At 36.0% G+C, this 22,442-nt stretch overlaps 1 protein-coding gene across 2 annotated transcripts in view; it reads left to right on the top strand.

The window, feature by feature from the left end:
- The window catches only part of KLHL4 (kelch like family member 4), a 127,242-nt gene that overhangs the window by 89,013 nt on the left and 15,787 nt on the right, over window positions 1–22,442 (top strand). For both annotated transcript variants that reach the window (XM_043895594.1, XM_043895592.1), the window contains exons 7-9: window positions 6,521–6,745; window positions 10,409–10,571; window positions 13,555–13,767. In XM_043895594.1, coding sequence (XP_043751529.1) covers window positions 6,521–6,745; window positions 10,409–10,571; window positions 13,555–13,767 — 601 coding nt within the window. The remainder of the gene's footprint in view (window positions 1–6,520; window positions 6,746–10,408; window positions 10,572–13,554; window positions 13,768–22,442) is intronic.

The following is a 22,442-nucleotide window of genomic DNA, read 5'->3' as shown; positions in this document are numbered from 1 at the left end:
GCAAAATTTCCCTCTTTTTGGCAGAATAATATTCCATTATGTGTGTCTGTATATATATGCAGACACACACAATGGAATATTATTATATATTTTTATTATATATTATATTATATATACTATATATACACATATTTTATATATTTATATATATTTATATTTATTTATATTTATTTATTTATATATTTATATATATTTATATTTATATTTATATTTATATATATATACACATACACACACATCTCGCATCTTTTTAATACATTTGTCTGTTGATGACACTTGGGTTGCTTCCATGTCTTGAGTAATGTGTATAGTTCTCCTGTGAACATTGTAGTGCATACATAATTTTGATTTAGTGTTTTTGTTTTTCTGTAGATACACCCCAAGAGTGGGATTTCTGGATCATATGATAGTTCTATTTTTAGTTTTTGAGGAACCGTCATACTATTTTCCATAGTGGTTATACCAATTTATATTCCCAACAATAGCGTACAAGGGTTCCCATTTATCTACATCCTCTCCATCATTTGTTATTTGGAATCTTTTTGATGATAGTCAGCTGATAGGTGTGAAGTGATATCTCATTGTGGTTTTGATTACCTTTCTTTAATAATTAGCAATGCTAAGCATCTTTTCATTTCCCAGTTAGCTATCTTTTTGTCTTCTTTGGAAAAATGTCTATTCAGTTCTACCCATTTTTTATTTTTTTGTATTGAGTTGTATGAGCTACATATTTTTGATATTGATTTCTTGTATTTCACATCATTTGCAAACATTTTCTCCATTCCATAGGATGCCTTTTCATTTTGTTGGTGTTTTCCTTCACTGTGCAATGGCATTCAAGCTTAATTAGACCCAGTTGTTTATTTTTTGCTTTTATTTCCTTTGCCTTAGGTGATGGGACCAAAAAATATTGCTGTGATTTATGTCAAGTAGTGTTCTGCTTTTTTTTTCCTAGGAGTTTTATGGTGCCAGATCTTACATTTAGGTCTTTAAACCATTTTGATTTTATTTTTGTATATGGTATGAAGGAATATTCTTATCTCATTATTTTTCATGTAGCTGTTTAGTTTTCTCAGCACCACTTGTTGCAGACTATCTTTTCTCCATTGTATATGCATGCCTCCTTTGTTATAGATTAATTGACTATGTGTGTGGGGGGCTTATTTCTGTACTTTCTGTTCTGTATCATTGATCTTTGTATGTGTTTTGGTGCTAGTTCCATGCTGTTTTGATGACTTTAGCTTTGTGGTATGGTCTGAAGTCTGGGAGGGTGATACATCCAGCTTTGTTCTTTTTTTTCACAAGGATGTGTTGACAATTTGGGGTATTTTGTGACTCTTATGGCAGCAATTTTTTTTTTTTTTTTTTAATTTGAGCATTCGCTTTGCAGCCTAAGATCTTTTCAGGGAGAATTTAGAGATTTCTCATAAGTGGAAGGGATGAGGTCCTCCAAATTTGCTTTTTGACAGAAATAGGAGAATGACTTCTAATTTCTTGCTGTCAATTTCCTGATAGATGACCAAAGACCATTTACAAATAAACTTGAAGTGTTGATAACAAGATCAGCAATTCAATTCTGTAATAAAAATAACGATTTTACAAAAGAATTGTTTGCAATAGGAATAGGGAAAAATTTCTGAATCCATCATGTCTAACTTGAATACTTCTTAAAACATTATTTCCCACAGTTCTGTCTCTTTGTACTGATTTCTATAGAACCATGTTGCCAAAACAATGAGGCAAGGATTTTGTAATTAAGAATTGGCTATGTAGGAACTAAAATCAATTCACTTAAAATTTGCCAAATCATACATGGAAATGTTTTGACGCCTTGTAGAAAATGATGCAAAAATCAAAGTTTTATGCTTCTGAAAACCTATTTTTTTTGGCATGTGCAATTGGAAGTCCATATAGGAAATATGTCAATTAATAATAAATCTGTATAACAAGAGTTTGCAACTGTAATTATTTTCCAAAATTGTAGAGTAACTTCACAAAACTGTGTTCTTCAGAAAATAACAAATACAGTAAAATATTATAATAGATTTCAAGTCTAGCAACTTGATATTTTACTGCATTTTTTTGAATAGAAAGAACACACACAGAATTTAAAAGGTGTCTTGTCTGATATTAAATCAAAAGGGTACTAAGCATAAAATGCAAAAATGGCTATCTATAATATTTGATTTTTAAAAAGTCCAACTAGCGGAATGAGAAATGGAAAAATTTGTGTTTATTTGTTTGGTTTTTGTATTTATTTACTTTTTTTGTTATTTTTTTCAGGTTCTTGTCTTTTAAGTTAACATTACACAAATTAATATATTACACAAGATGGTAATATGTATCTTCAACTCCTTAATAGCTTACAAAAATGAGTGAAATGTGAGTCTATAATCCCTTGACTCTGCTACCAGAGTTTGATATGGAAAGAAGTAAAGCCATCATTTTGAGACTCTTGAAATACTTAGTATATGAAACTATAAAAAGCTTTATGGAAAGTTGCAGAAAACTACAATAATAGTGAAAATTATTATAATACCTGATCCTTGATTGGCAATTTGCAGACATCATTCCTAATTCTCACAGAAATGCTACAAGATAGATTTTTATTACCTTAATTTTAGAGATGAGGAAACTAAGGCTCTCAAGGTTGGATAGCCATGCCAAGGAGAATCATCTTAGAACTACTGGACAGGGAATTATTACTCAAATTTAATGTTCTTTGTTGCTATATTGCCGCTATTTTATTTTTTTTTAATTTATTTTTATTAGTTGGAGGCTAATTACTTTACAATATTGTAGTGGTTTTTGCCATACATTGACGTGAACCAGCCATGGATTTACATGTGTTCCCCATCCCGATCCCCGCTCCCACCTCCCTCCCCATCCCAATCCCTCTGTGTCTTCCCAGTGCACCAGCCCTGAGCACTTGTCTCATGCATCCAACCTGGGCTGGTGATCTGTTTCACCCTTGTATTGTGTATTTTATTTTTTTATTTAATTTATTTTTTTTTCAATTAGTTTTATTAGTTGGAGGCTAATTACTTCACAACATTGCAGTGGGTTTTGTCATACATCGACATGAATCAGCCATAGAGTTACATGTGTTCCCCATCCCGATCCCCCCTCCCACCTCCCTCCCCATCCCAATCCCTCTGGGTCTTCCCAGTGCACCAGGCCCGAGCACTTGTCTCATGCATCCCACCTGGGCTGGTGATCTGTTTCACCCTTGTATTGCGTATTTTAGATGAAAGAGCACCAACAACAAAACTGACCCCTCTCTTTGAGGGTTTTAGAATAGAAAAACCAGAGTGAGCACATAGGAGCAAAAAAAGAAAGAAAAGAAAAGAAAAAAAAAAAAAAACTATGTAAAGCAAAAATATTAAGGTGGTAGCATTTATCTATGTAAATCAATATTGCATTTAAAAAAATATCAATTTACATTCTTAGAAAATTTTCTATATGCATGCCTTTTTTTTTTACAATGTGTAGGTTTTTTGTTTTTTGTTTTTTTATCTTTATAAGATACTTTTTGAACTTTCACCATTTGATGCTTAGGAAATATAGTATTTCCTCAGTCTTTAATTTCCTTTTGACTCATACAATTACCTTGGAATTAGTTGCTAAATATAGATACCACACAAGTGTCTGGAATTAACTATAACCCCTACCGTGTTTATTAAAAGAGTCATCAAAAAGTTGTAAGTATGATCACTCAGTCAAAATTTTTAAATGGTTGAATGCTAAACTTCAGGCTTTTGTGCATGCCAGGTAGTCAGTAAAGTTTCACATACTAAAATGATGAATTCTGAGAGACAGTGTGGCAGGGAACAAATAAAGGCTAATATAGTGATTTTAAGTTCACTTTAATAATAGATGGAAGAAATCACTAAATTAGATATATTCACAACTACAGGAACAATCATTCTAAACAATACCACAAAGTTTAGTTGATCTTATTGGCCCTTGAATAGATCATAAGTGAGCTGAATCAGTTCAGCTCAGTTCAGTCGCTCAGTCATGTCCGACTCTTTGTGACCCCATGAATTGCAGCACTCCAGGCCTCCCTGTCCGTCACCAACTCCCGGGGTTTACTCAAAATCATGTCCATCGAGTCGGTGATGCCATCCAGCCATCTCATCCTCTGTCGCCCCCTTCACTTCCTGCCCCCAATCCCTCACAGCATCAGGGTCTTTTCCAACGAGTCAACTCTTCACATGAGGTGCCCAAAGTATTGGAGTTTGAGCTTCAGCATCAGTCCTTCCAATGAACACCCAGGACTGATCTCATTTAAGATAGACTGGTTGGATCTCCTTGCAGTCCAAGGGACTCTCAAGAGTCTTCTCCAACACCACAGTTCAAAAACATCAATTCTTCAGCGCTCAGCTTTCTTCACAGTCCAACTCTCACATCCATATATGACCACTGGAAAAGCCATAACCTTGACTACTTTGTTGGCAAAGTAATGTCTCTGCTTTTTAATATGCTATCTAGGTTGGTCATAACATTCCTTCCAAGTAGTAAGCATCCTTTAATTTCATGGCTGCAATCACCATCTGCAATGATGTTGGAGCCCCAAAAAATAAAGTCTGACACTATTTCCACTCTTTCCTCATCTATTTCCCATGAAGGGACGGGACTGGATGCCATGATCTTAGATTTCTGAATGTTGAGCTTTAAGCCAACTTTTTCACTCTTCTTTCACTTTCATCAAGAGGCTTTTTAGTTCCTCTTCACTTTCTTCCATAAGGGTGGTGTCATCTGAATATCTGAGATATTATTGATATTTTTCCCAGCAATCTTGATTCCAGCTTGTGCTTCTCCCAGCCCAGTGTTTCTCATGATGTACTGTGCATATAAGTTAAATAAGCAGGGTGACAATATACAGCCTTGACATACTGCTTTTCCTATTTGCAACCAGTCTGTTGTTCCATGTCTAGTTCTAACTGTTGCTTCCTGACCTTCATATAGGTTTCTCAAGAGGAAGATCAGGTCGTCTGGTATCCCCATCTCTTTCAGAATTTTCCATAGTTTATTGTGATCCACACAGTCGAAGGCTTTGGCAGAGTCAATAAAGCAGAAATAGATGTTTTTTCTGGAACTGTCTTGTTTTTTTGATGATCCAGCAGATGTTGGCAATTTGATCTCTGGTTTCTCTGCCTTTTCTAAAACCAGCCTGAACATCTGGAAGTTCGCGGTCCACGTATTGCTGAAGCCTGGCTTGGAGAATATTGAGCATTACTTTACTAGCGTGTGAGATGAGTGCAATTGTGCGGTAGTTTGAGCATTCTTTGGGATTGCTTTTCTTTGGTATTTGAATGAAAACTGACCTTTTCACGTCCTGTGGCCACTGCTGAGTATTCCAAATTTGCTGTCATATTGAGTGCAGCACTTTTACAGCATCATCTTTCAGGATTTGAAATAGCTCAGCTGGAATTCCAACTTTGAAATGAAGTAAGAAGCAATATTTGCAACATTTTTGGGCAGAAAGTTGACAAACACAGAAAAAAATGTGAAGTGAGTCCCAAAGAAAAAGATTAGTTAAGAAAAGGAAAACTCTTTTTCAATCAAATACAGAGTTGCCATAATAAGCCTGCTAGATGATCAACATTTTGATTAGTTGGAGCAACTGAACTGCAGAAGTAGGAAAATGGGCTAAAGACATTTCAGAATTAAAGATACAAAACTATCAGTCATATGTGTTCATAGATGCAGATAAAAGTTATGGAATAAATTCATATTTTATATTTTATTTAATGTTTGGAAAAAATAACTTGGCTTTAAGCAGACTTCTACCTCATTTCAACATAAGTCTTCTGTATATAGTTGATTAATGTAGCTTGGTACAATTTCCTACTTACTTCATCATTAATAGCTCCATAATTCTAGTAATTAGTGCAGCCTAGTTTTCATTTCAGGAAGATCTCTTAGAGAAAATTAGAGATACCAAGGGAACATTTCATGAAAAGATGGACACAATAAAGGACAGAAATGTTATTATGTGAATCATGTGAAATAACACTGAAAGCCCATTTAAAAGAAATTTTCCTTTCTGTTCCTTTAGTCATTTGCATTTTAAATAAACACATACACACACACACCAAATTGAGTAAAATAAAAGGGCATAAATTAGTATATTGAATGTTCATAGGAAAGTAAAACCATAATGGAAGTGTAAACAGTTAGAATACATTCCAAAGCAGTTTTTATTGTAAAATATGGTGTCTGGAACCTGTGCTAGTACTACCAGTAGCATATTATAGCCAAAGAGGTCATTATAAACATATAAACCATATATATTAAGTAAATATTTTATTCTAACTTTTCCATTTGGATTCAGAAGTGGTGAAATATTATCCTTGCCTTGTCTTATGGGTTGGGGAATTATCTGAACTACTTATTTTAATTTGAACTGCAATCACCAATTCTATACTATAAATATAGATACATAAATATAATATGAATGATGAAAAATTTTTACACAAGTAGTTTTTAGCATTGTTCAATATCCCTTTAACAGGTACCACTACAATTGAAAAATATGACCTCCGGACCAACAGCTGGCTACACATTGGCACCATGAATGGGCGTAGGCTTCAGTTTGGAGTTGCTGTTATTGATAACAAACTCTATGTTGTGGGAGGAAGAGATGGTTTAAAAACTTTGAATACTGTGGAATGTTTTAATCCAGTTGGCAAAATCTGGACAGTGATGCCTCCCATGTCAACACACAGGCATGGCTTAGGTAAGAGTTTAATGTTGCATAGTTTCTAAAGATTGTACATTTACTAGAACTTAAATAAGTGCATATCATTGTAATTTAGTCATACTCTTCTATTCAAAATGTCTGAAAATTCTGAAAAGTTTAAATAAATGGTAAAATCCTGTGAAAGTTTTTTTCCTTGTTTCAGGTGTCATACTCATTGTAATTTTACCTCCATTCCACTAGTATTTTAAAGGGGTCCCAATTCAGGAAGGATAATGTCTTATAGAAAGAATGAATTGTTGAGGAGCATGCAACTACAAGTTTTCTTCTAAGGTCAGTTTAGAGAAAGAAAAAAAAAAAAAAAACACTTGCTAATGGAGAGACATTGTGTTTCTAGTTACTAGTGTCCCTTCCCATAAGAATCAAATCTACATTTAGGCAAAAGCCTTTGGATGCAGTTTGAAGTCAGGACTATTTAGGAAAACCACTTTCATTGAGAGCAGCCCTAATTTATACTTAAGTCAGAGGTTCCCAAGAAGTTTAAGAAGGGATAGATACTTCTTGAACAGTGAGGAACTTTGATTCTCCTGATGGCTTGTCAAGGTCCGCTTTTCTTCATGCTAGACTCCGTATGTTTCAATACTGCAGAGTTTTTTTTTTTTTTTTTAAGAAAAGAATAATTGCATTGCTTTTAAAGAACCAAATTTTACACAGCTAAATTGTGACATATCCAGGATGGGTATTGTTTGCTCCAATATAAATGACAAATAATATCAAATGTAATTATTAAGTTCAGTTCTGTAAGTGTGATTGTTTTTAGAAAACATATCTTACAGAGACACCAAAGCAAATTTTAAAACTCGTAATTAATTGCTATTGCTAAAGGGATAGAAGAGGTAGAGTGGATGGCAAATTGAGATAGTGAAGAATGTGGTGGGAGGAACCAGTAATGTGAATTCCTAGTGCGGATGAGAAACAGAAAGGAACTATTCATAGAATCCAATGGAAAAAATCAGCCAAATATGGAGAAGCCCTATACAGTCAGCAAAAACAAAACTGGGAGCAGACTGGGGTTCAGATCATGAACTTGTTATTGCCAAATTCAGATTTAAATTGAAGAAAGTAGGGAAAACCACTAGACCATTCAGGCATGACCTAACTCAAATCCATTATGATTATACAGTGAAACTGATGAATAGATTCAAGGGACTACATCTGATAGACAGAGTGCCTGAAGAACAAAGGACAGAGGTTCCTGACATTGTACAGGAGGCAGGGATCAAGACAATCCCCATGAAAGAGAAATGCAAAAAGGCAACAAGGTTGTCTGAGGAGGCCTTACAAACAGCTATGAAAAGAAGAGAAGGAAAAGGCAAAGGAGAAAAGGAAAGATATACCAAAGAAGTACAGAGTACCAAAGAAGAGCAAGGAAACATAAGAAAGCCTTCCTCAGTAACCAGTGAAAAGGAATAGAGGGAAACAATAAAATGGAAAAGACTAGAGATCTCCTCAAGAAAATGAGAGATACCAAGGGAAGGTTTCAGGCAAAGATGAACTCAATAAAGGACAGAAATGGTATGGATTTAACAAGAGCAGAAGATATTAAGAAGATGTGGTAAGAATACACAGAAGAACTAGACAAAAAAATCTTTATGACCCAGATAATCATGATGGTGTGATCACTCACCTAGAGCCAGACAGCCTGGAATGTGAAGTCAAGGGGGCCTTAGGAAGCATCACTACAAACAAAGGTAGTGGAGGTGATGGGATTCCAGTTGAGCTATTTTAAATCCTACAAGGCGATGCTGTGAAATGACTGCACTCAATATGCCAGCAAATTTGGCCAGTAGTGGCCACAGGACTGGAAAAAGTCAGTTTTCATTCCAATCCCAAAGAAAGGCAATGCCAGAGAATGCTCAAACTACCTCATAATTGCACTCATCTCACACGCTAGTGAAGTAATGCTCAAAATTCTCCAAGCCAGGCTTCAACAATACATGAACCATGAACTTCCAGATGTTCAAGCTGGCTTTAGAAAAGGCAGAGGAACCAGAGATCAAATTGTCCACAACCACTGGATCATAGAAAAAGCAAAAGATTTCCAGAAAAAAAAAATCTACTTCTGCTTTATTGATTATGCCAGAACCTTTGACTGTGTGGATCACACTAATCTGTGGAAAATACTTCAAGAGATGGAATTATCAGACCATCTGACCTGCCTCCTGAGAAATCTGCATTCATGTCAAGCAGCAACAGTTAGAACTGGATCTGGAACAACAGACTGGTTCCAAATTGGGAAAGGGGTATGACAAGGCTGTATATTGTCACCCTCCTTATCAAACTTACATGCAGAGTACATCATGAGAAATGCTGAACTGGATGAAGCACAAGCTGGAATCAAGATTTACATGAGAAATATCAATAACCTCAGATATGCAGATGACACCATCTTTATGGCAGAAATTGAAGAAGAACTAAAGAGCCTCTTGATGAAAGTGAAAGACGAGAGTGAAAAAGTTGGCTTAAAGCTCAACATTCAGAAAACTAAGATTATGGCATCTGGTCCCATCACTTCATGGCAAATAAATGGGGGAACATTGGAAACAGTTACAGACTTTATTTTGGGGGGCTCCAAAATCACTGCAGATTGTGACTGCAGCCATGAAATTAAAAGACACTTGCTCTTGGAAGAAAAGTTAGGACCAACCTAGACATCATATTAAAAACAAGAAACATTACTTTGCCAACAAATGTCTGTCTAGTCAAAGCTATGTTTTTTCCTGAAGGCATGTATGATATGAGAGTTTTACTATAATGAAAGCTGAGCATGGAAAAATTGATACTTTTGAACTGCGGTGTTGGAAAAGACTCTTGAGAGTCCCTTGGACAGCATGGAGATCCAACCAGTCCATCCTAAAGGAAATCAGTTCCGAATATTCATTGGAAAGACTTATGCTGAAGCTGAAGCTCCAATACTTGGCCACCTGATTTGAACCACTGACACATTTGAAAAGACCCTGATCTGGGAAAGATTGAAGGTGGGTGGAGAAGGGGATGACAGAGGATGAGATGGTTGGATGTCATCACCGACTCAATGGCCATGAGTTTGAGTAAACTCGGGAGTTGGTGATGGACAGGGAGGCCTGGCTTGCTGCAGCCTATGGGGTTGCAAAGAGTTGGACATGACTGAGTGACTGAACTGAATAGAACAAATTTCTTTTTTCTTTTTTTTTTACAAATTTCTAACTAAACCTCAAAAACCCCTGTCTACTAAGATGTCCTATGGGAATCATTTTTATCCCTTTAATAAAAATATGGGAATAGAAAGATCTATCAGAGTTATTATTTGTCTAAGATTCAGTATCATATCTCATTTATCTTTTATATTTGAAAAATGACATTTAAACTGTGACAGAAACATCATCTTCCCTTTTCTGTTAATCATAAGAAATGGTGTGTTTGCCTACTTTCTGTGACTTTAGCATTATAACCATGATAACATTCCATGATATTTCCTGGGGTTAAAAGACCATATTTAGTTTTAGTTTCAAATCAAGATTGGCAAATTATTCATTAAATATCTATTTACAAAACTATTAATAGACAAAAATCAAATTTTTAAGTAGTTCTTTCCTTGTAAAATGAAACATCCAGTATATATGCCCTACCTAGGTGAGCTCTCATGCTATTTTTATCCTTTAGGTGTAGCCACACTTGAAGGACCAATGTATGCTGTTGGTGGCCATGATGGATGGAGTTATCTAAATACTGTAGAAAGATGGGACCCTGAGGGACGTCAGTGGAATTACGTGGCCAGTATGTCAACTCCTAGAAGCACAGTTGGTGTAGTCGCATTAAACAATAAGTGAGTAGAGCCAAACATGCATGCTTTTGCTCCCATTTTATGTAGTACAACACTTCAATGATGTGATATACCTAACAATAAGCATTCCCGGTGACTAGGACATCATAGTAATGGATTGTAAAAGGCCTTTGTTGGAACTCTCCCTTCATTATGATGGAAAATATTTATCTAAAATGAACACTTAATTAAATAGCCTGAGACCAGCAGTAACATTACTACCTGAGATCTATTTAGAAATGCTGAACCTTAACCCCAGTCCAGACCTCCTGAATCAGAATAGACATTTTAAGAAGATCCTCAAGTAACTTGTATTACACATTAACATTTAGAAACACTTTTGTAGGCAAGCCAGTTTCAATCTTACCCTTAAGAAGCTACCATTTTTTGGTTATAACTTATTCTCGACTTATCAAAACTTCAGTCTGTTTCTCTAATATGCTAAGTCTTTTTTCTCTTTATAACTCACTCTCCTAAGTGTTCTAGAATTATAGCTAGTCCCATCTTTCTGAATCTTTCCTACTTTCTGATCACTTTCCTATGAGAGAAAATAATATATTGAAACTTGATGATATTAGAAGTTTCTACAAGCTTGAATTATTCTTTTTGTAGGTAACTGGTAATTGTGTGCTTTCTGAAAAGGGATCTTTGGAGATCATGACAAGCATATAGGAGGAACTTGAATGATGAATCAGGATGGGTCAGTGGCAGGAGACAATTTTGTGTGTCTGTATCCATAAAGTCAGTATCTCATCATATAATTGGGTTCAATAGAAAGTTCAATGCAGATATTTTTAGCACCTTGTGCACAAAGTAAGAACAGGAAACCCAGACTTACAGTTTTTTTAGGGTTTAAAATACTCCTAAATCTGATTATCTTTAGCCTAACCTGAATGATATCCTGTCACTCAGTAGTGATCTCTTACCTATTACAAAAGAGGCTGAAATAATTGAACTTAATTTAATTTTGTCTTGCTAACTTGCTATTTTTCACAACTGAGCATGAAGGGCAGTTATAGGCATATAGTTTAATAAATGTTGATCTTCTCTATTGGTGTGGGATTAAATTTAAATTAGACTAAAATAATAAAAAAAATCTACTTCTGCTTCATTGGCTACACAAAAGCCTTTGACTGTGTGGGTCACAACAAACTGTAGAAAATTCTTAAAGAGATAAAAATATCAGACCACCTTATCTGCCTCCTGAGAAACCTGCATGCAGGTCAGGAAGCAACAGTTAGAACTGTACATGGAACAATCAGTTCAGTTCAGTTCAGTCTCTCAGTCGTGTCCGACTCCTTGTGACCCCATGGAACAATGGACTGGTTCAAAATTGAGAAAGGAGTGTGTCAAGGCTGTGTGTTGTCACCCTGCTTATTTGACTTCTGTGAAGGGTGAAGTGAAAGTCGTTCAGTCATGTCTGACTCTTTGTGACCCTGTGGACTGTAACCTGCCAGGCTCCTCTGTTCATAGAATTCTCCAGGCAATTATACTGGAGTGGGTCTCCTGCAGTGCAGGATGATTCTTACCAGATGAGCATCAGGAAAGCCCCCTCTATACAGAGTACCTCATGAAAAATGTTGGACTGGATGAATCACAAGCTGGAATCAAGATTGCTGGGAGGAATATCAACAACCTCAGATGTGCAGATGATAGCACTCAAATGGCAGAAAGAAAACAGAACTAAAGGGATTCTTGATGAGGGTGAAAGAGCTGGCTTAAAACTCAGCATTCAAAGGATGAAGATCATGGCATCTGATTCCATCACTTCATGGCAAATAGGTGAGGAAAAATGGAAACAGTGACAAACGTCATTTTGGGGGGCTCCAAAATCACTATGGATGGTGACTGCAGCCATGAAATTAAAAGAAACTTGCTCCTTGAAAGGAAAGCTATGACACAACTAGACAGTATATTAAAAAGCAGATATAATATTTTGCTGACAAAGATCTGAATAGTCAAAGCTATGGTGTTTTCAGTAATAATATACGGTTGTGAGAGTTGGTGCATAAAAAAGGTGGAGTGCCAAATAATTGATGCTTTTGAACTGTGGGGCTGGAGGAGAGAGTCCCTTGGACATCAAGGAGATCCAACCAGTCAAGCCTAAAGGAAATCAACCCTGAATACTCATTGGAAAGACTGATGCTGAAGCTGAAACTCCAATACTTTGGCCAGCTGATGTGAAGAGCCGATTCACTGGAAAAGACCCTGATGCTGGGAAAGATTGAAGGCTGGAGGAGAAGGGGATGACAGAAGAGGAGATGGTTGGATGGCATCAGAGACTCAATGGACATGAGTTTGAGTGGACTCCAGGAGATAGTGAAGGACAGGGAAGCCTGGTGTGCTACAGTCCTTACAGTCACAGAGAGTAGGCCACGAGTTAGCAACTGAACAACAATAACAAATTAAAAACACTGCTAATCAAAAGAATTGGCATTTTAAAATTTATGAGAGAAATGTTATAGATAACACATCTTTCTAGGGAAAACAATCTGGTTTTTAGGTTTCATCCTATTCCCTTAGCTATTTGTTAAATTAATATCTTCTTAGTTACAAATTTTTTTACACTAAATAAAGTAGCTCACTAAGACATTAGAGAGTCTAATGCTAGGCAATTAAATTTAGCTAAAATTGTAAGGTTCCTGGATTTGGGTTTTGGAAAGATCTTATCAACTTTAAAAATGTTCAGCTTTATTGTAATTTAGTAGATAAATACTACAAATGCTTTTGTTATCTCTTTCCTTTCTCTGTAGTTCATTTCCCATATAAACCTTTAATCTATTATATCAAAGAACCTTTCAAAATATTATGAAGCAGGTAAGTTTGGGGTAAGGTAGACTTGAACAAATGCCTTCACAAATTCAGGCCTTTCACTATAAAATACTGAGGGAGTAGAATGCACTGTCCAATGCTGTGTGCAGTGTATTTTCACTTTCATTCTATGCACATATATACACGCATACACATACTTCTATCTTTATTCTAGGCTATATGCTATTGGTGGACGTGATGGAAGTTCCTGCCTCAAATCTATGGAATATTTTGACCCACACACTAACAAGTGGAGTCTGTGTGCTCCAATGTCCAAAAGACGTGGAGGTGTAGGAGTTGCAACATACAATGGATTCTTATATGTGGTTGGGGGTCATGATGCCCCTGCTTCTAACCATTGCTCCAGACTTTCTGCCTGTGTTGAACGGTAAAATATTTCTATTTATTCATTATTTATTTGATTATTTTTTTTTTCAGAAATAAGGAGGATTTTTAAGCTACCAAAAAGTAGTTTTCCAAGTAAGTGTTAATCCTTTCAGAGGTTTAATTATTTTAAAAATTTTATCCTTACTCCTAGGCTCAAAATATTTTGAAGAAATCCTGCATATGCATTCCAGATTCATCATGAGAAGTGTATGAAAAGAATGCATTGTTTTATCATTTAATAGTCACTCTATAAAATGAGACCGAAGTAAGAGTAAATATATTTTTATTACAAGCTATATTACTCAACTATTCACCAGCTCAAATCACAACTTTACTGTTTCAAAAACTGAATCAGTTCTCAAAGGATAAAGGCTTATCACTGCAAAATAAACAGGAAAAAAATCCCAAAGAGATGTGTTTATAATGTTCTGAACAATGACTGTATTGCATTAAGTATTTAATTTCTCACAGGTAGCTTCTTTGAATGGGAGACATTAATTTGGATTAACAAAGTGTGCTACATTTTTGTCTCTCATGTTGCTTTGTAGCTTTACCACTCATGTTCTATTCCTAAGATGGGAAGATCCCCTAGAGAAGGGAATAGCTACCCACTCCATTATTCTTGCCTGGAAAATTCCATGGGCAGAGGAGACTATCAGGCTACAGGCCACTAGATCACAAAGTCAGACATGACTGAGCAACTAACATTTTCACTTTTCCCTTTCAAGATAGAATGCATGAACACACACACACATACATATATATGTGTCTGTGTGTGTGTGTCTGTGTGTGTATATAAAGTGAAGTGACATCACTCAGTTGTGTTCGACTCTTTGTGACCCCATGGACTGTAGCCTACCACACTCCTCTGTCCATGAGATTTTCCAAGCAAGAGTATTGGAGTGGGTTGGCATTTCTTTCTCCAGAGGATCTTCCTGACCCAAGGATCGAACATGGGTCTCCATCATTATAGGCAGATGCTTTACTCTCTGAACCACTAGGGAAGTCATATATATATATATACACACACACTCACACACAAACGTAGCAGCTGATAATAACCTAAGTCCAAGTGACAAATTTACAGTCAGTTAAGTTATCAGAATTCAGAAGACAGATCCGTATGGATGGCATCCTCAAGAGAAATTCATGAACCAGGTAGAATGTGTACTTTGTACGCATAAAAAAAGAATGGAGGGAATTTCAGATCTAGGGAAAAAATCGCAACCCAAGCCATGAAAGTAAAGGAGAAAGCTTCATAGATATGAGCAGAGACTTTAGACATAAAGGTATCTGGAAGAGCAATTAAAAACTCAATTACGTACCATATTTTTGATAGCCAGAAATGTCAAGATGAAAACTTTTGAATTTTATCTCGCAGACAAAAGGATAATTAAATTTGGGAGAAATGGAATATTACAATGAAAAATAGTTTGAGGAAAATTGATTTAACAGTCTTCCCTGTCCATCACCAACTCCCGGAGCTTGCTCAACCTCAGGTCCATGGAGTTGGTGATGCCATCCAACCATCTTATCCTCTGTCATCTCCTTCTCCTCCTGCCTTCAATCTTTCCCAGCATCAGGGTTTTTTCCAATGGGTCAGTTCTTCACATCAGGTGGCCAAAGTATTGGATATTATAGTTAAATATATGTGGGCTTCCCTGGTGGCTCAGAAGGTAAAGCCTTTGCCTGCAATGTGGGAGACCTGGGTTTGATCCCTGGGTCGGGAAGATCCCCTGGAGAAGGAAATGGCAACCCACTGGAGTACTCTTGCCTGGAAAATTCCAGGGTTAGAGGAGCCTGTTAGGTTACAGTTCATGGCATCGCAAAGAGTTGGACACAACTGAGTGACTCTAATGAGTCAGTTCTTCACATCGGGTGGCCAAAGTATTTGATGTTATAGTTAGATATATGTAAAAGTGAGCTTTTCCATATCAGTTTTCTCCAGAGTTAGTGAAGTAATAACTGATCACCTGTTCATTATGCCATATTATTTTTTTAGTGTGGCAAAATATATATAACAAAATTTATCATTTGAAGCATTTTTAAGTACACAGTTCAGTGTCATTAAGTACATTCACATTGTTGTGAAACATTATCATCATCCACCTCCAGAATATTTTTCACTTCCTCAGATTGAAACTCTATCCTCATTAAACAATAAATCCCCATTCCTTCCTAACTTCAGTCCCTGGCAGCCACCATTTTACTTTTTGTTTCTATGAATTTCATAATTTTAGGTACCTAATAAAAGTGGAGTCATAAATAATCCTTTTGTGCCTGGCTTATTTTACTGAGCCTTATAATTCTTCAAGTTCCATACAAGTTATAGCATTTATCTGAATTTCTTTTCCTTTTTAAAGCTGAAAAATATTACATTATATATACATACCACATCATTTTGTTTATCCACTCATTCATCAACTTACAATTGGGATTGCATCACCTTTTGACTACTATGAGCAATACTGCTAGGAAATAGGTGTACAGATATCTGTTTGAACCTGTGCTTTCAGTTCTTTTGGACATACACAGAAGTAGCATTTCTTTATCATAAATTCTATTTTTAAATGTTTAAGAAACCTCCATACTGTTTTCCTTTGAAGCTGCACCATTTTATATTCCCATCAGCAAAGCAAAAGAAATTCAATTTCTGTACATCCTCACCAACACTGATTTGTTTTTCATAGCTATCCCAATGGATTTGAAGTGATATCTCTTTGTGTTTGTAATTTGGGTTTCTCTATTGGTTAGATATGTTGAGCATCTTAGCATGTGCTATTAGTCATTTGTACATCTTCTTTATAGAAATGTCTATTTCAGTTCTTTGCCCGTTTTTATTTGGGTTGTTTGTCTTTTTGCTGTTGAGTTATAGGAGTTCTTTATATATTCTGCATATTAACCTCTTGTCAGATATGTGATTTGCACATCATTACTTTCATTCCGTGGGTGACTTTTGCACTGATAATAGCACTCTTTGATGTGCAAATGTTTTTTAATATTAAATCCAATTTTTCTTCATAGTTTGTGTTTTTGTGGTCATAACCAAAAGATCTTTGCCAAATCCAATGTCATAAAACATTTCCCCTATGTATTCTTATAAGAGTTCCATAGTTCTAGCTCTTATGTTCAGACCTCTGATCCTTTTGAGTAAATTTTTTTATATGGAGTAAGGTAAAAATACAACTTCATTATTTTACAGGTGCATATCCATTTTTCCTATCAATATTTGTTGAAAACTCTGTCCTTTCCTCATTGAAGGGTCTTGGAAACATTCTCAAAGATTATTTTACCATGTATGTGAGGGTTTATTTCTGGCTCTGTATTCTATATCATTAGTAATTATATGTCACTATGCCAGTACCACATTCTTTATTATTGTAGCTTTCTAGTAAGTTTTGAAATCAAGAAGTATTAAACCTCAATCTTTGTTCATATTTTCTCAAAATTATTTTGGATGATCTGGATCCCTGAGATTTTATATATGTTTATAATGGGTATTTCTATTTCTGCAAAAAAAGTTGCTGGGGTTTGGATAGACATTGCATAGATTCTGTAGATCACTTAGGTGATATTTTTCTACCTCATGGTGTCTTCTTTAATTTCTTCTTTTCCAGTGTATTTGCATTTTATTTCTCTATGTTGAATAGAAGTGGTGAAATTTCCTATTATTGTCTTATTCTTGATCTTGGAGAGAAAGCCTTCAGTCTTTCCTCACTGAGTATTATAGATCCGGGTTTTCTATATCTGGCCTTTATTATGTTGAGTTGGTTTTATTCTGGTCCTACTTTGGTTACTGTTCTTATCATTAAAAGATGATTGCAAATATTTTGTCACATACTTTTTCTGCATTAGTTGAGAGAATATGTGTTTTATCCTCTTCATTCTGCCAGTGTAGTGTATTTAGCTCAGTTCAGTTCAATCCAGTGGCTCAGCCATGTCTGACTCTTTGTAACCCCATGGACTGAAGCACGCCAGGCTTCCTTGTCCATCACTAAGTCCAGGAGCTTGCTCAAACTCAGGTCTATCGAGTTGGTGATGCCATCCAACCATCTCATCCTCTGTTGTCCCCTTTTCCTCCTGCATTCCATCTTTGGCAGCAACAAGGTTTTTTGCAATGAGTCATTTCTTTGCATCAGATGGCCAAAGTATTGGAGTTTCACCTTCAGCATCAGTCCTTACAATAAATATTAAGGACTGACTTCCTTTAGGACTGACTGGTTTGATCTCCTTGCAGTCCAAGGGACTCTGAAGAGTCTTCTCCAACATGACAGTTCAAAAGCCTCAATGGTTCAGCTCTCAGCTTTCTTTATGGTCCAACTCTCATATCCATACATGACTACTGGAAAAACCATAGCTTTAATTAGATGGACTTTTGTTGGCAAAGTAATGTCTCTGCCCTTTAATATGTTGTCGAGGTTTGTCATAGCTTTTCTTCCAAGGAGCAAGCATCTTTTAATTTCCTGGCTGCAGTCACCATCTGCAGTGATTTTGGAGCCCCCCCAAAATAAATTCTTTCACTGTTTCCATTGTTTTGCCACCTATTTGCCATGAAGTGATAGGGCCAGATGCCATGATCTTAGTTTTTTGAATGTTGAGTTTTAAGCCAACATTTTCACTCTACTCTTTCACTTGCATCAAGAGGTTCTTTACTTCCTCTTTGCTTTCTGCCATAAGGGTGGTGTCATCTGCATATCTGAGGTGATTGATACTTCTCCAGGCAGTCTTGATTCCAGCTTGTGCTTCATCCAACCTGGCATTTTGCATGATGTACTCTGCATATAAGTTAAATAAGCAGGGTGACAATATACAGCCTTGATGTACTCCTTCCCCAATTTGGAACCAGTCCCTTGTTCCATGTCCAGTTCTCACTGCTGCTTCTTGACCTGCTTACAGATTTCTCAGGAGGCAAGTAAGGTGGTCTGGTATTCCCATATCTTTCAGAATTTTCCACAGTTAATTGTGATCTACACGATCAAAGGCTTTGGCATAGTCAATAAAGCAGAAATATATGTTTTTCTGGAGCTCTCTTGCTTTTTCTATGATCCAATGGGTGTTGTCAGTTTGATCTCTGGTTCCTCTGCCTTTCTAAAACCAGCTTGAACATCTGGAAGTTCTTGGTTCATGTATAGTATGTAGTGTATTACTTGGATTGATTTTTGTATGATAACCCATTGTTTCATTCCAGGAAGAAATCCTACTTTATTATGATATATAATCATATTAATAATCTGGTGAATTCAGTTTACTAGTACTACGTTGAACATTTTTGCATTCAGTATTTATTAGGAATATCAGTGTGTAGTTTCCTTATAGTGTCTTTGTGTGTCTTTGGTATGAATGGAATGCTGACCTTACAGAATGAGTTTTGATGTGTTACTTTTTTCAATATTTTGAAAGATTTTGAGAAGGATTAGTGTTAATTCTTCTTTAAATACATGATAGAATTCACCAGTGAATCCATCTGACCTTTGTCTTTTCTTTGCTGTGAGATTTTTGACTACAGTTGATCCTAAGGCAACATGAGTATGAGCTGCACAAATCCACTTATGTGGATTTTTTTTTTTCAATAAATAAGTACTACAGTACTACTGGGCTCAATGAAGCACAGGCTGGAATCAAGATTGCTGGGAGAAGTATCAACAACCTCAGATATGCAGATGACATCATCCTTATGCCAGAAAGTGAAGAGGAACTAAAGAGCCTGTTAATGAAGGCAAATTAGGAATGAGAAAAATCTGGCTTAAAACTCAACATTCAAAAAACTAAGATCATAGCATCCCGTCCTACCAGTTCATGGCAAACAGATGGTCAAACAATGGAAACAGTGAGAGACTTTCTTTTCTTGGACTCCAAAATCACTGCAGATGGTGACTGCAACCATGAAATTAAAAGACACTTGCTCCTTGGTAGAAAAGTTATGACACACCTATTAAAAAGGCATATGACATTGCATATTAAAAAGCAGAGATATCACTTTGCCAACAAAGGTCTGTATAGTCAATGCTATAGTTTTTCCAATAGTTGTGTATGGGCCTGAGTGTTGGACCATATAGAAGGCTAAGCACCAAAGAATTGATACTTTCAAACTGTTGTGCTGGAGAAGACTCTTGAGAATCCTGTGGACTGCAAGGAGAACAAAGTCAATCCTAAAGGAAATCAGTCCTGAATATTCATTGGAAGGACTGATGCTGAACCTGAAGTTCCAATGCTTTGGCCACCTGACGCGAAGCACCAACTCATTGGAAAAGACCCTGATGCTGGGAAAGATTAAAGGCAGGAGGAGAAGGGGACAGCAGAGGAAAAGTTTGTTGGATGGCATCACTGACTCAATGGACATGACTTTGGGCAAGATCCAGGAAATGGTGAAGGACTGGGAAGCCTGGCATGCTGCATTCCATGGTATGGCAAAGAGTCAGACATAACTGAACAATTGAACAAGAACAACAGTACTATAGTAAATAGATGCTACAATCTATAGTTGGTTGAATCCATTGATACAGAACCATGGATATGGAGAGATGACTAAAGTTATACACAAACTTTCAACTGTACAGGGATCCTCTAACACTCACATTGTTCAAGGATCAACTGTAATTTGCTAGGAAACTTGATCTCCCTACAATTATAGGTCTATCATGGTTCAATCTTGATGAGTTGTGAGTTTCTAGAAATTTGTCCATTTCATCAAGGTTAATCAAATTGTTAGTGAACAATTTTATCTTTTTTCTCATCCTCTCTTTTTCATAAAAGCAGTATTAATTTCCACTTCCTTTGATCTTATATGTGTTTTGTCCTTTTCTCAAACTCAATCTACCTAAAGGTTTATCAATTTTGAAATTTTGCAGAACCAACTCTTGATTTCATTGCTTTTTTTTTTCTATTTTTTTCTATTATCTGTATTACTTATCTATGCCCTAACCTCTATTGTTTCCTACCTCATGCTAACTTTAGGTTTAGTTACGCTTCCTTTTCAAGTTTATAAAGGTGTAAAGTTAGGTTTTGATTTGCAATTTTTTTCCTTTTATATGTAAGCCTTTAAGGTTATAGACCTTTCTTTGCATTCCATAAGACACTTGTGAGTCATGTTTTCATTTTCACTTGCTTAGATATATTTTCTAATTTCCCTTATAATGTATTATTTGACTTGTTTAAGTGTGTATTCTTTTATTTCTATCTATGTGTGGACATATCACTTTTCCTTCTGTTGTTGAGTTAGAATTTCATTCCACTGTGAAAAGACTGCAAGTTTTCAGTCTTTTAAATTTATTAAGATTTGTTTTATGACCTACAATATGCTTTATCTTGGATAATATTTCTTGCTTGCTCATGAAAAATGTATCTTCTGAGTTTTAGGGGAGTAGCAATTGGCCTATAGTTTTTCATCTTTCATGTACTTACTGATCTTCTGTCTGGTTTATTCTATTCATTATTGTAAGTGGGGAGTTGAATTCTACTAGTACTATAGAACCATATCTTCTTCTCGATCTTCCCCATCTTCTCTTCCTCTCTTTCTTCTTCTTCTCTTTCTGTTTCCACTTCTTACCTTAGAATGCATATATTAACCCACCTGATGTCTTTTCAGAAATCCCTTAGACTTTGTTCACTTTTCTTCATTCTTTTTGCTCCTCAGACTTGGTCATTAAAAAAAAAAAACAAAAAAAAAAACTTGTTTTCAAGTTCACTTTTCTTCCTTCTGCTTGCTCAAGTCTCCAATTAAACCTTCTAGTAAGGTTTTATTTTTTTATTTTTTTTGTTGTTTATTTATTTATTTATTTATTTATTTTTGTCATACATTGATATGAATCAGCCATAGATTTACACGTATTCCCCATCCCGATCCCCCCTCCCACCTCCCTCTCCACCCGATTCCTCTGGGTCTTCCCAGTGCACCAGGCCCGAGCACTTGTCTCATGCATCCCACCTGGGCTGGTGATCTGTTTCAGCTAGTAAGGTTTTAAATTCAGTCATTTCATCTTTCAGCTCCAGAATTTATATTTTTTCTTCTTTATAACTTATTTCCTCTGTTGACATTCTTATTTTGTTCATTTATCATTTATCTGTTTCCTTTAGTTTTTTGCCTGTTTTTCTTTTTGCTTTTTCAGATTATATGACAGTTCTCTTAATATCTTTCTCTGGTAAGACAGATGCCTGTGTCACTAACAGAAATGGCTCTGGAGGTTTATTTTGTTCTTTTGAGTAACATTCATTTTCCTATTTATTTGTATGCTTTGTGATGTTTGTTGAAAACTGGACATTTTGAAATAACCTTCCCAGTCCTTACAGATTGGCCCCATACATAGGCAGACTGTCACTAATTAATCACTAATTATGTTCTGTGTTTGAGACCAACCTAGCATTAAGATTGAGATTCTCAGACCTTTACTAGATTTGTCTTTTTCCTGGGTGTGTGTGTGTGATTCTCTGTATACATGGCTGCTTTTAAATACCTTACTTTTCTTTAAAGTCTTAGCCCTCCTGTCTTTCAGGGCCTTAGTTTTCTATCAGAACAATCGGTAGTTTTGCAGTATCAGTAATTTCTTTTCTCAGTTGTCAGTGCATCTGTAATCTTTCCACAACTTTCATGAACTATGTGCACTACTTTTCATGGCTTTTCCTAGCCTGAGATCTGACCTATGCCACATTAGACTATCTGAGCTCTGAGCTAGGTAACAC

This window comes from Cervus elaphus, chromosome X, assembly GCF_910594005.1.
Source record: "Cervus elaphus chromosome X, mCerEla1.1, whole genome shotgun sequence".
Lineage (NCBI taxonomy): Eukaryota > Metazoa > Chordata > Mammalia > Artiodactyla > Cervidae > Cervus > Cervus elaphus.
The sequence above is the reverse complement of the archived record's forward strand: the minus strand, read 5'-3'. Positions and strand labels throughout refer to the sequence as shown.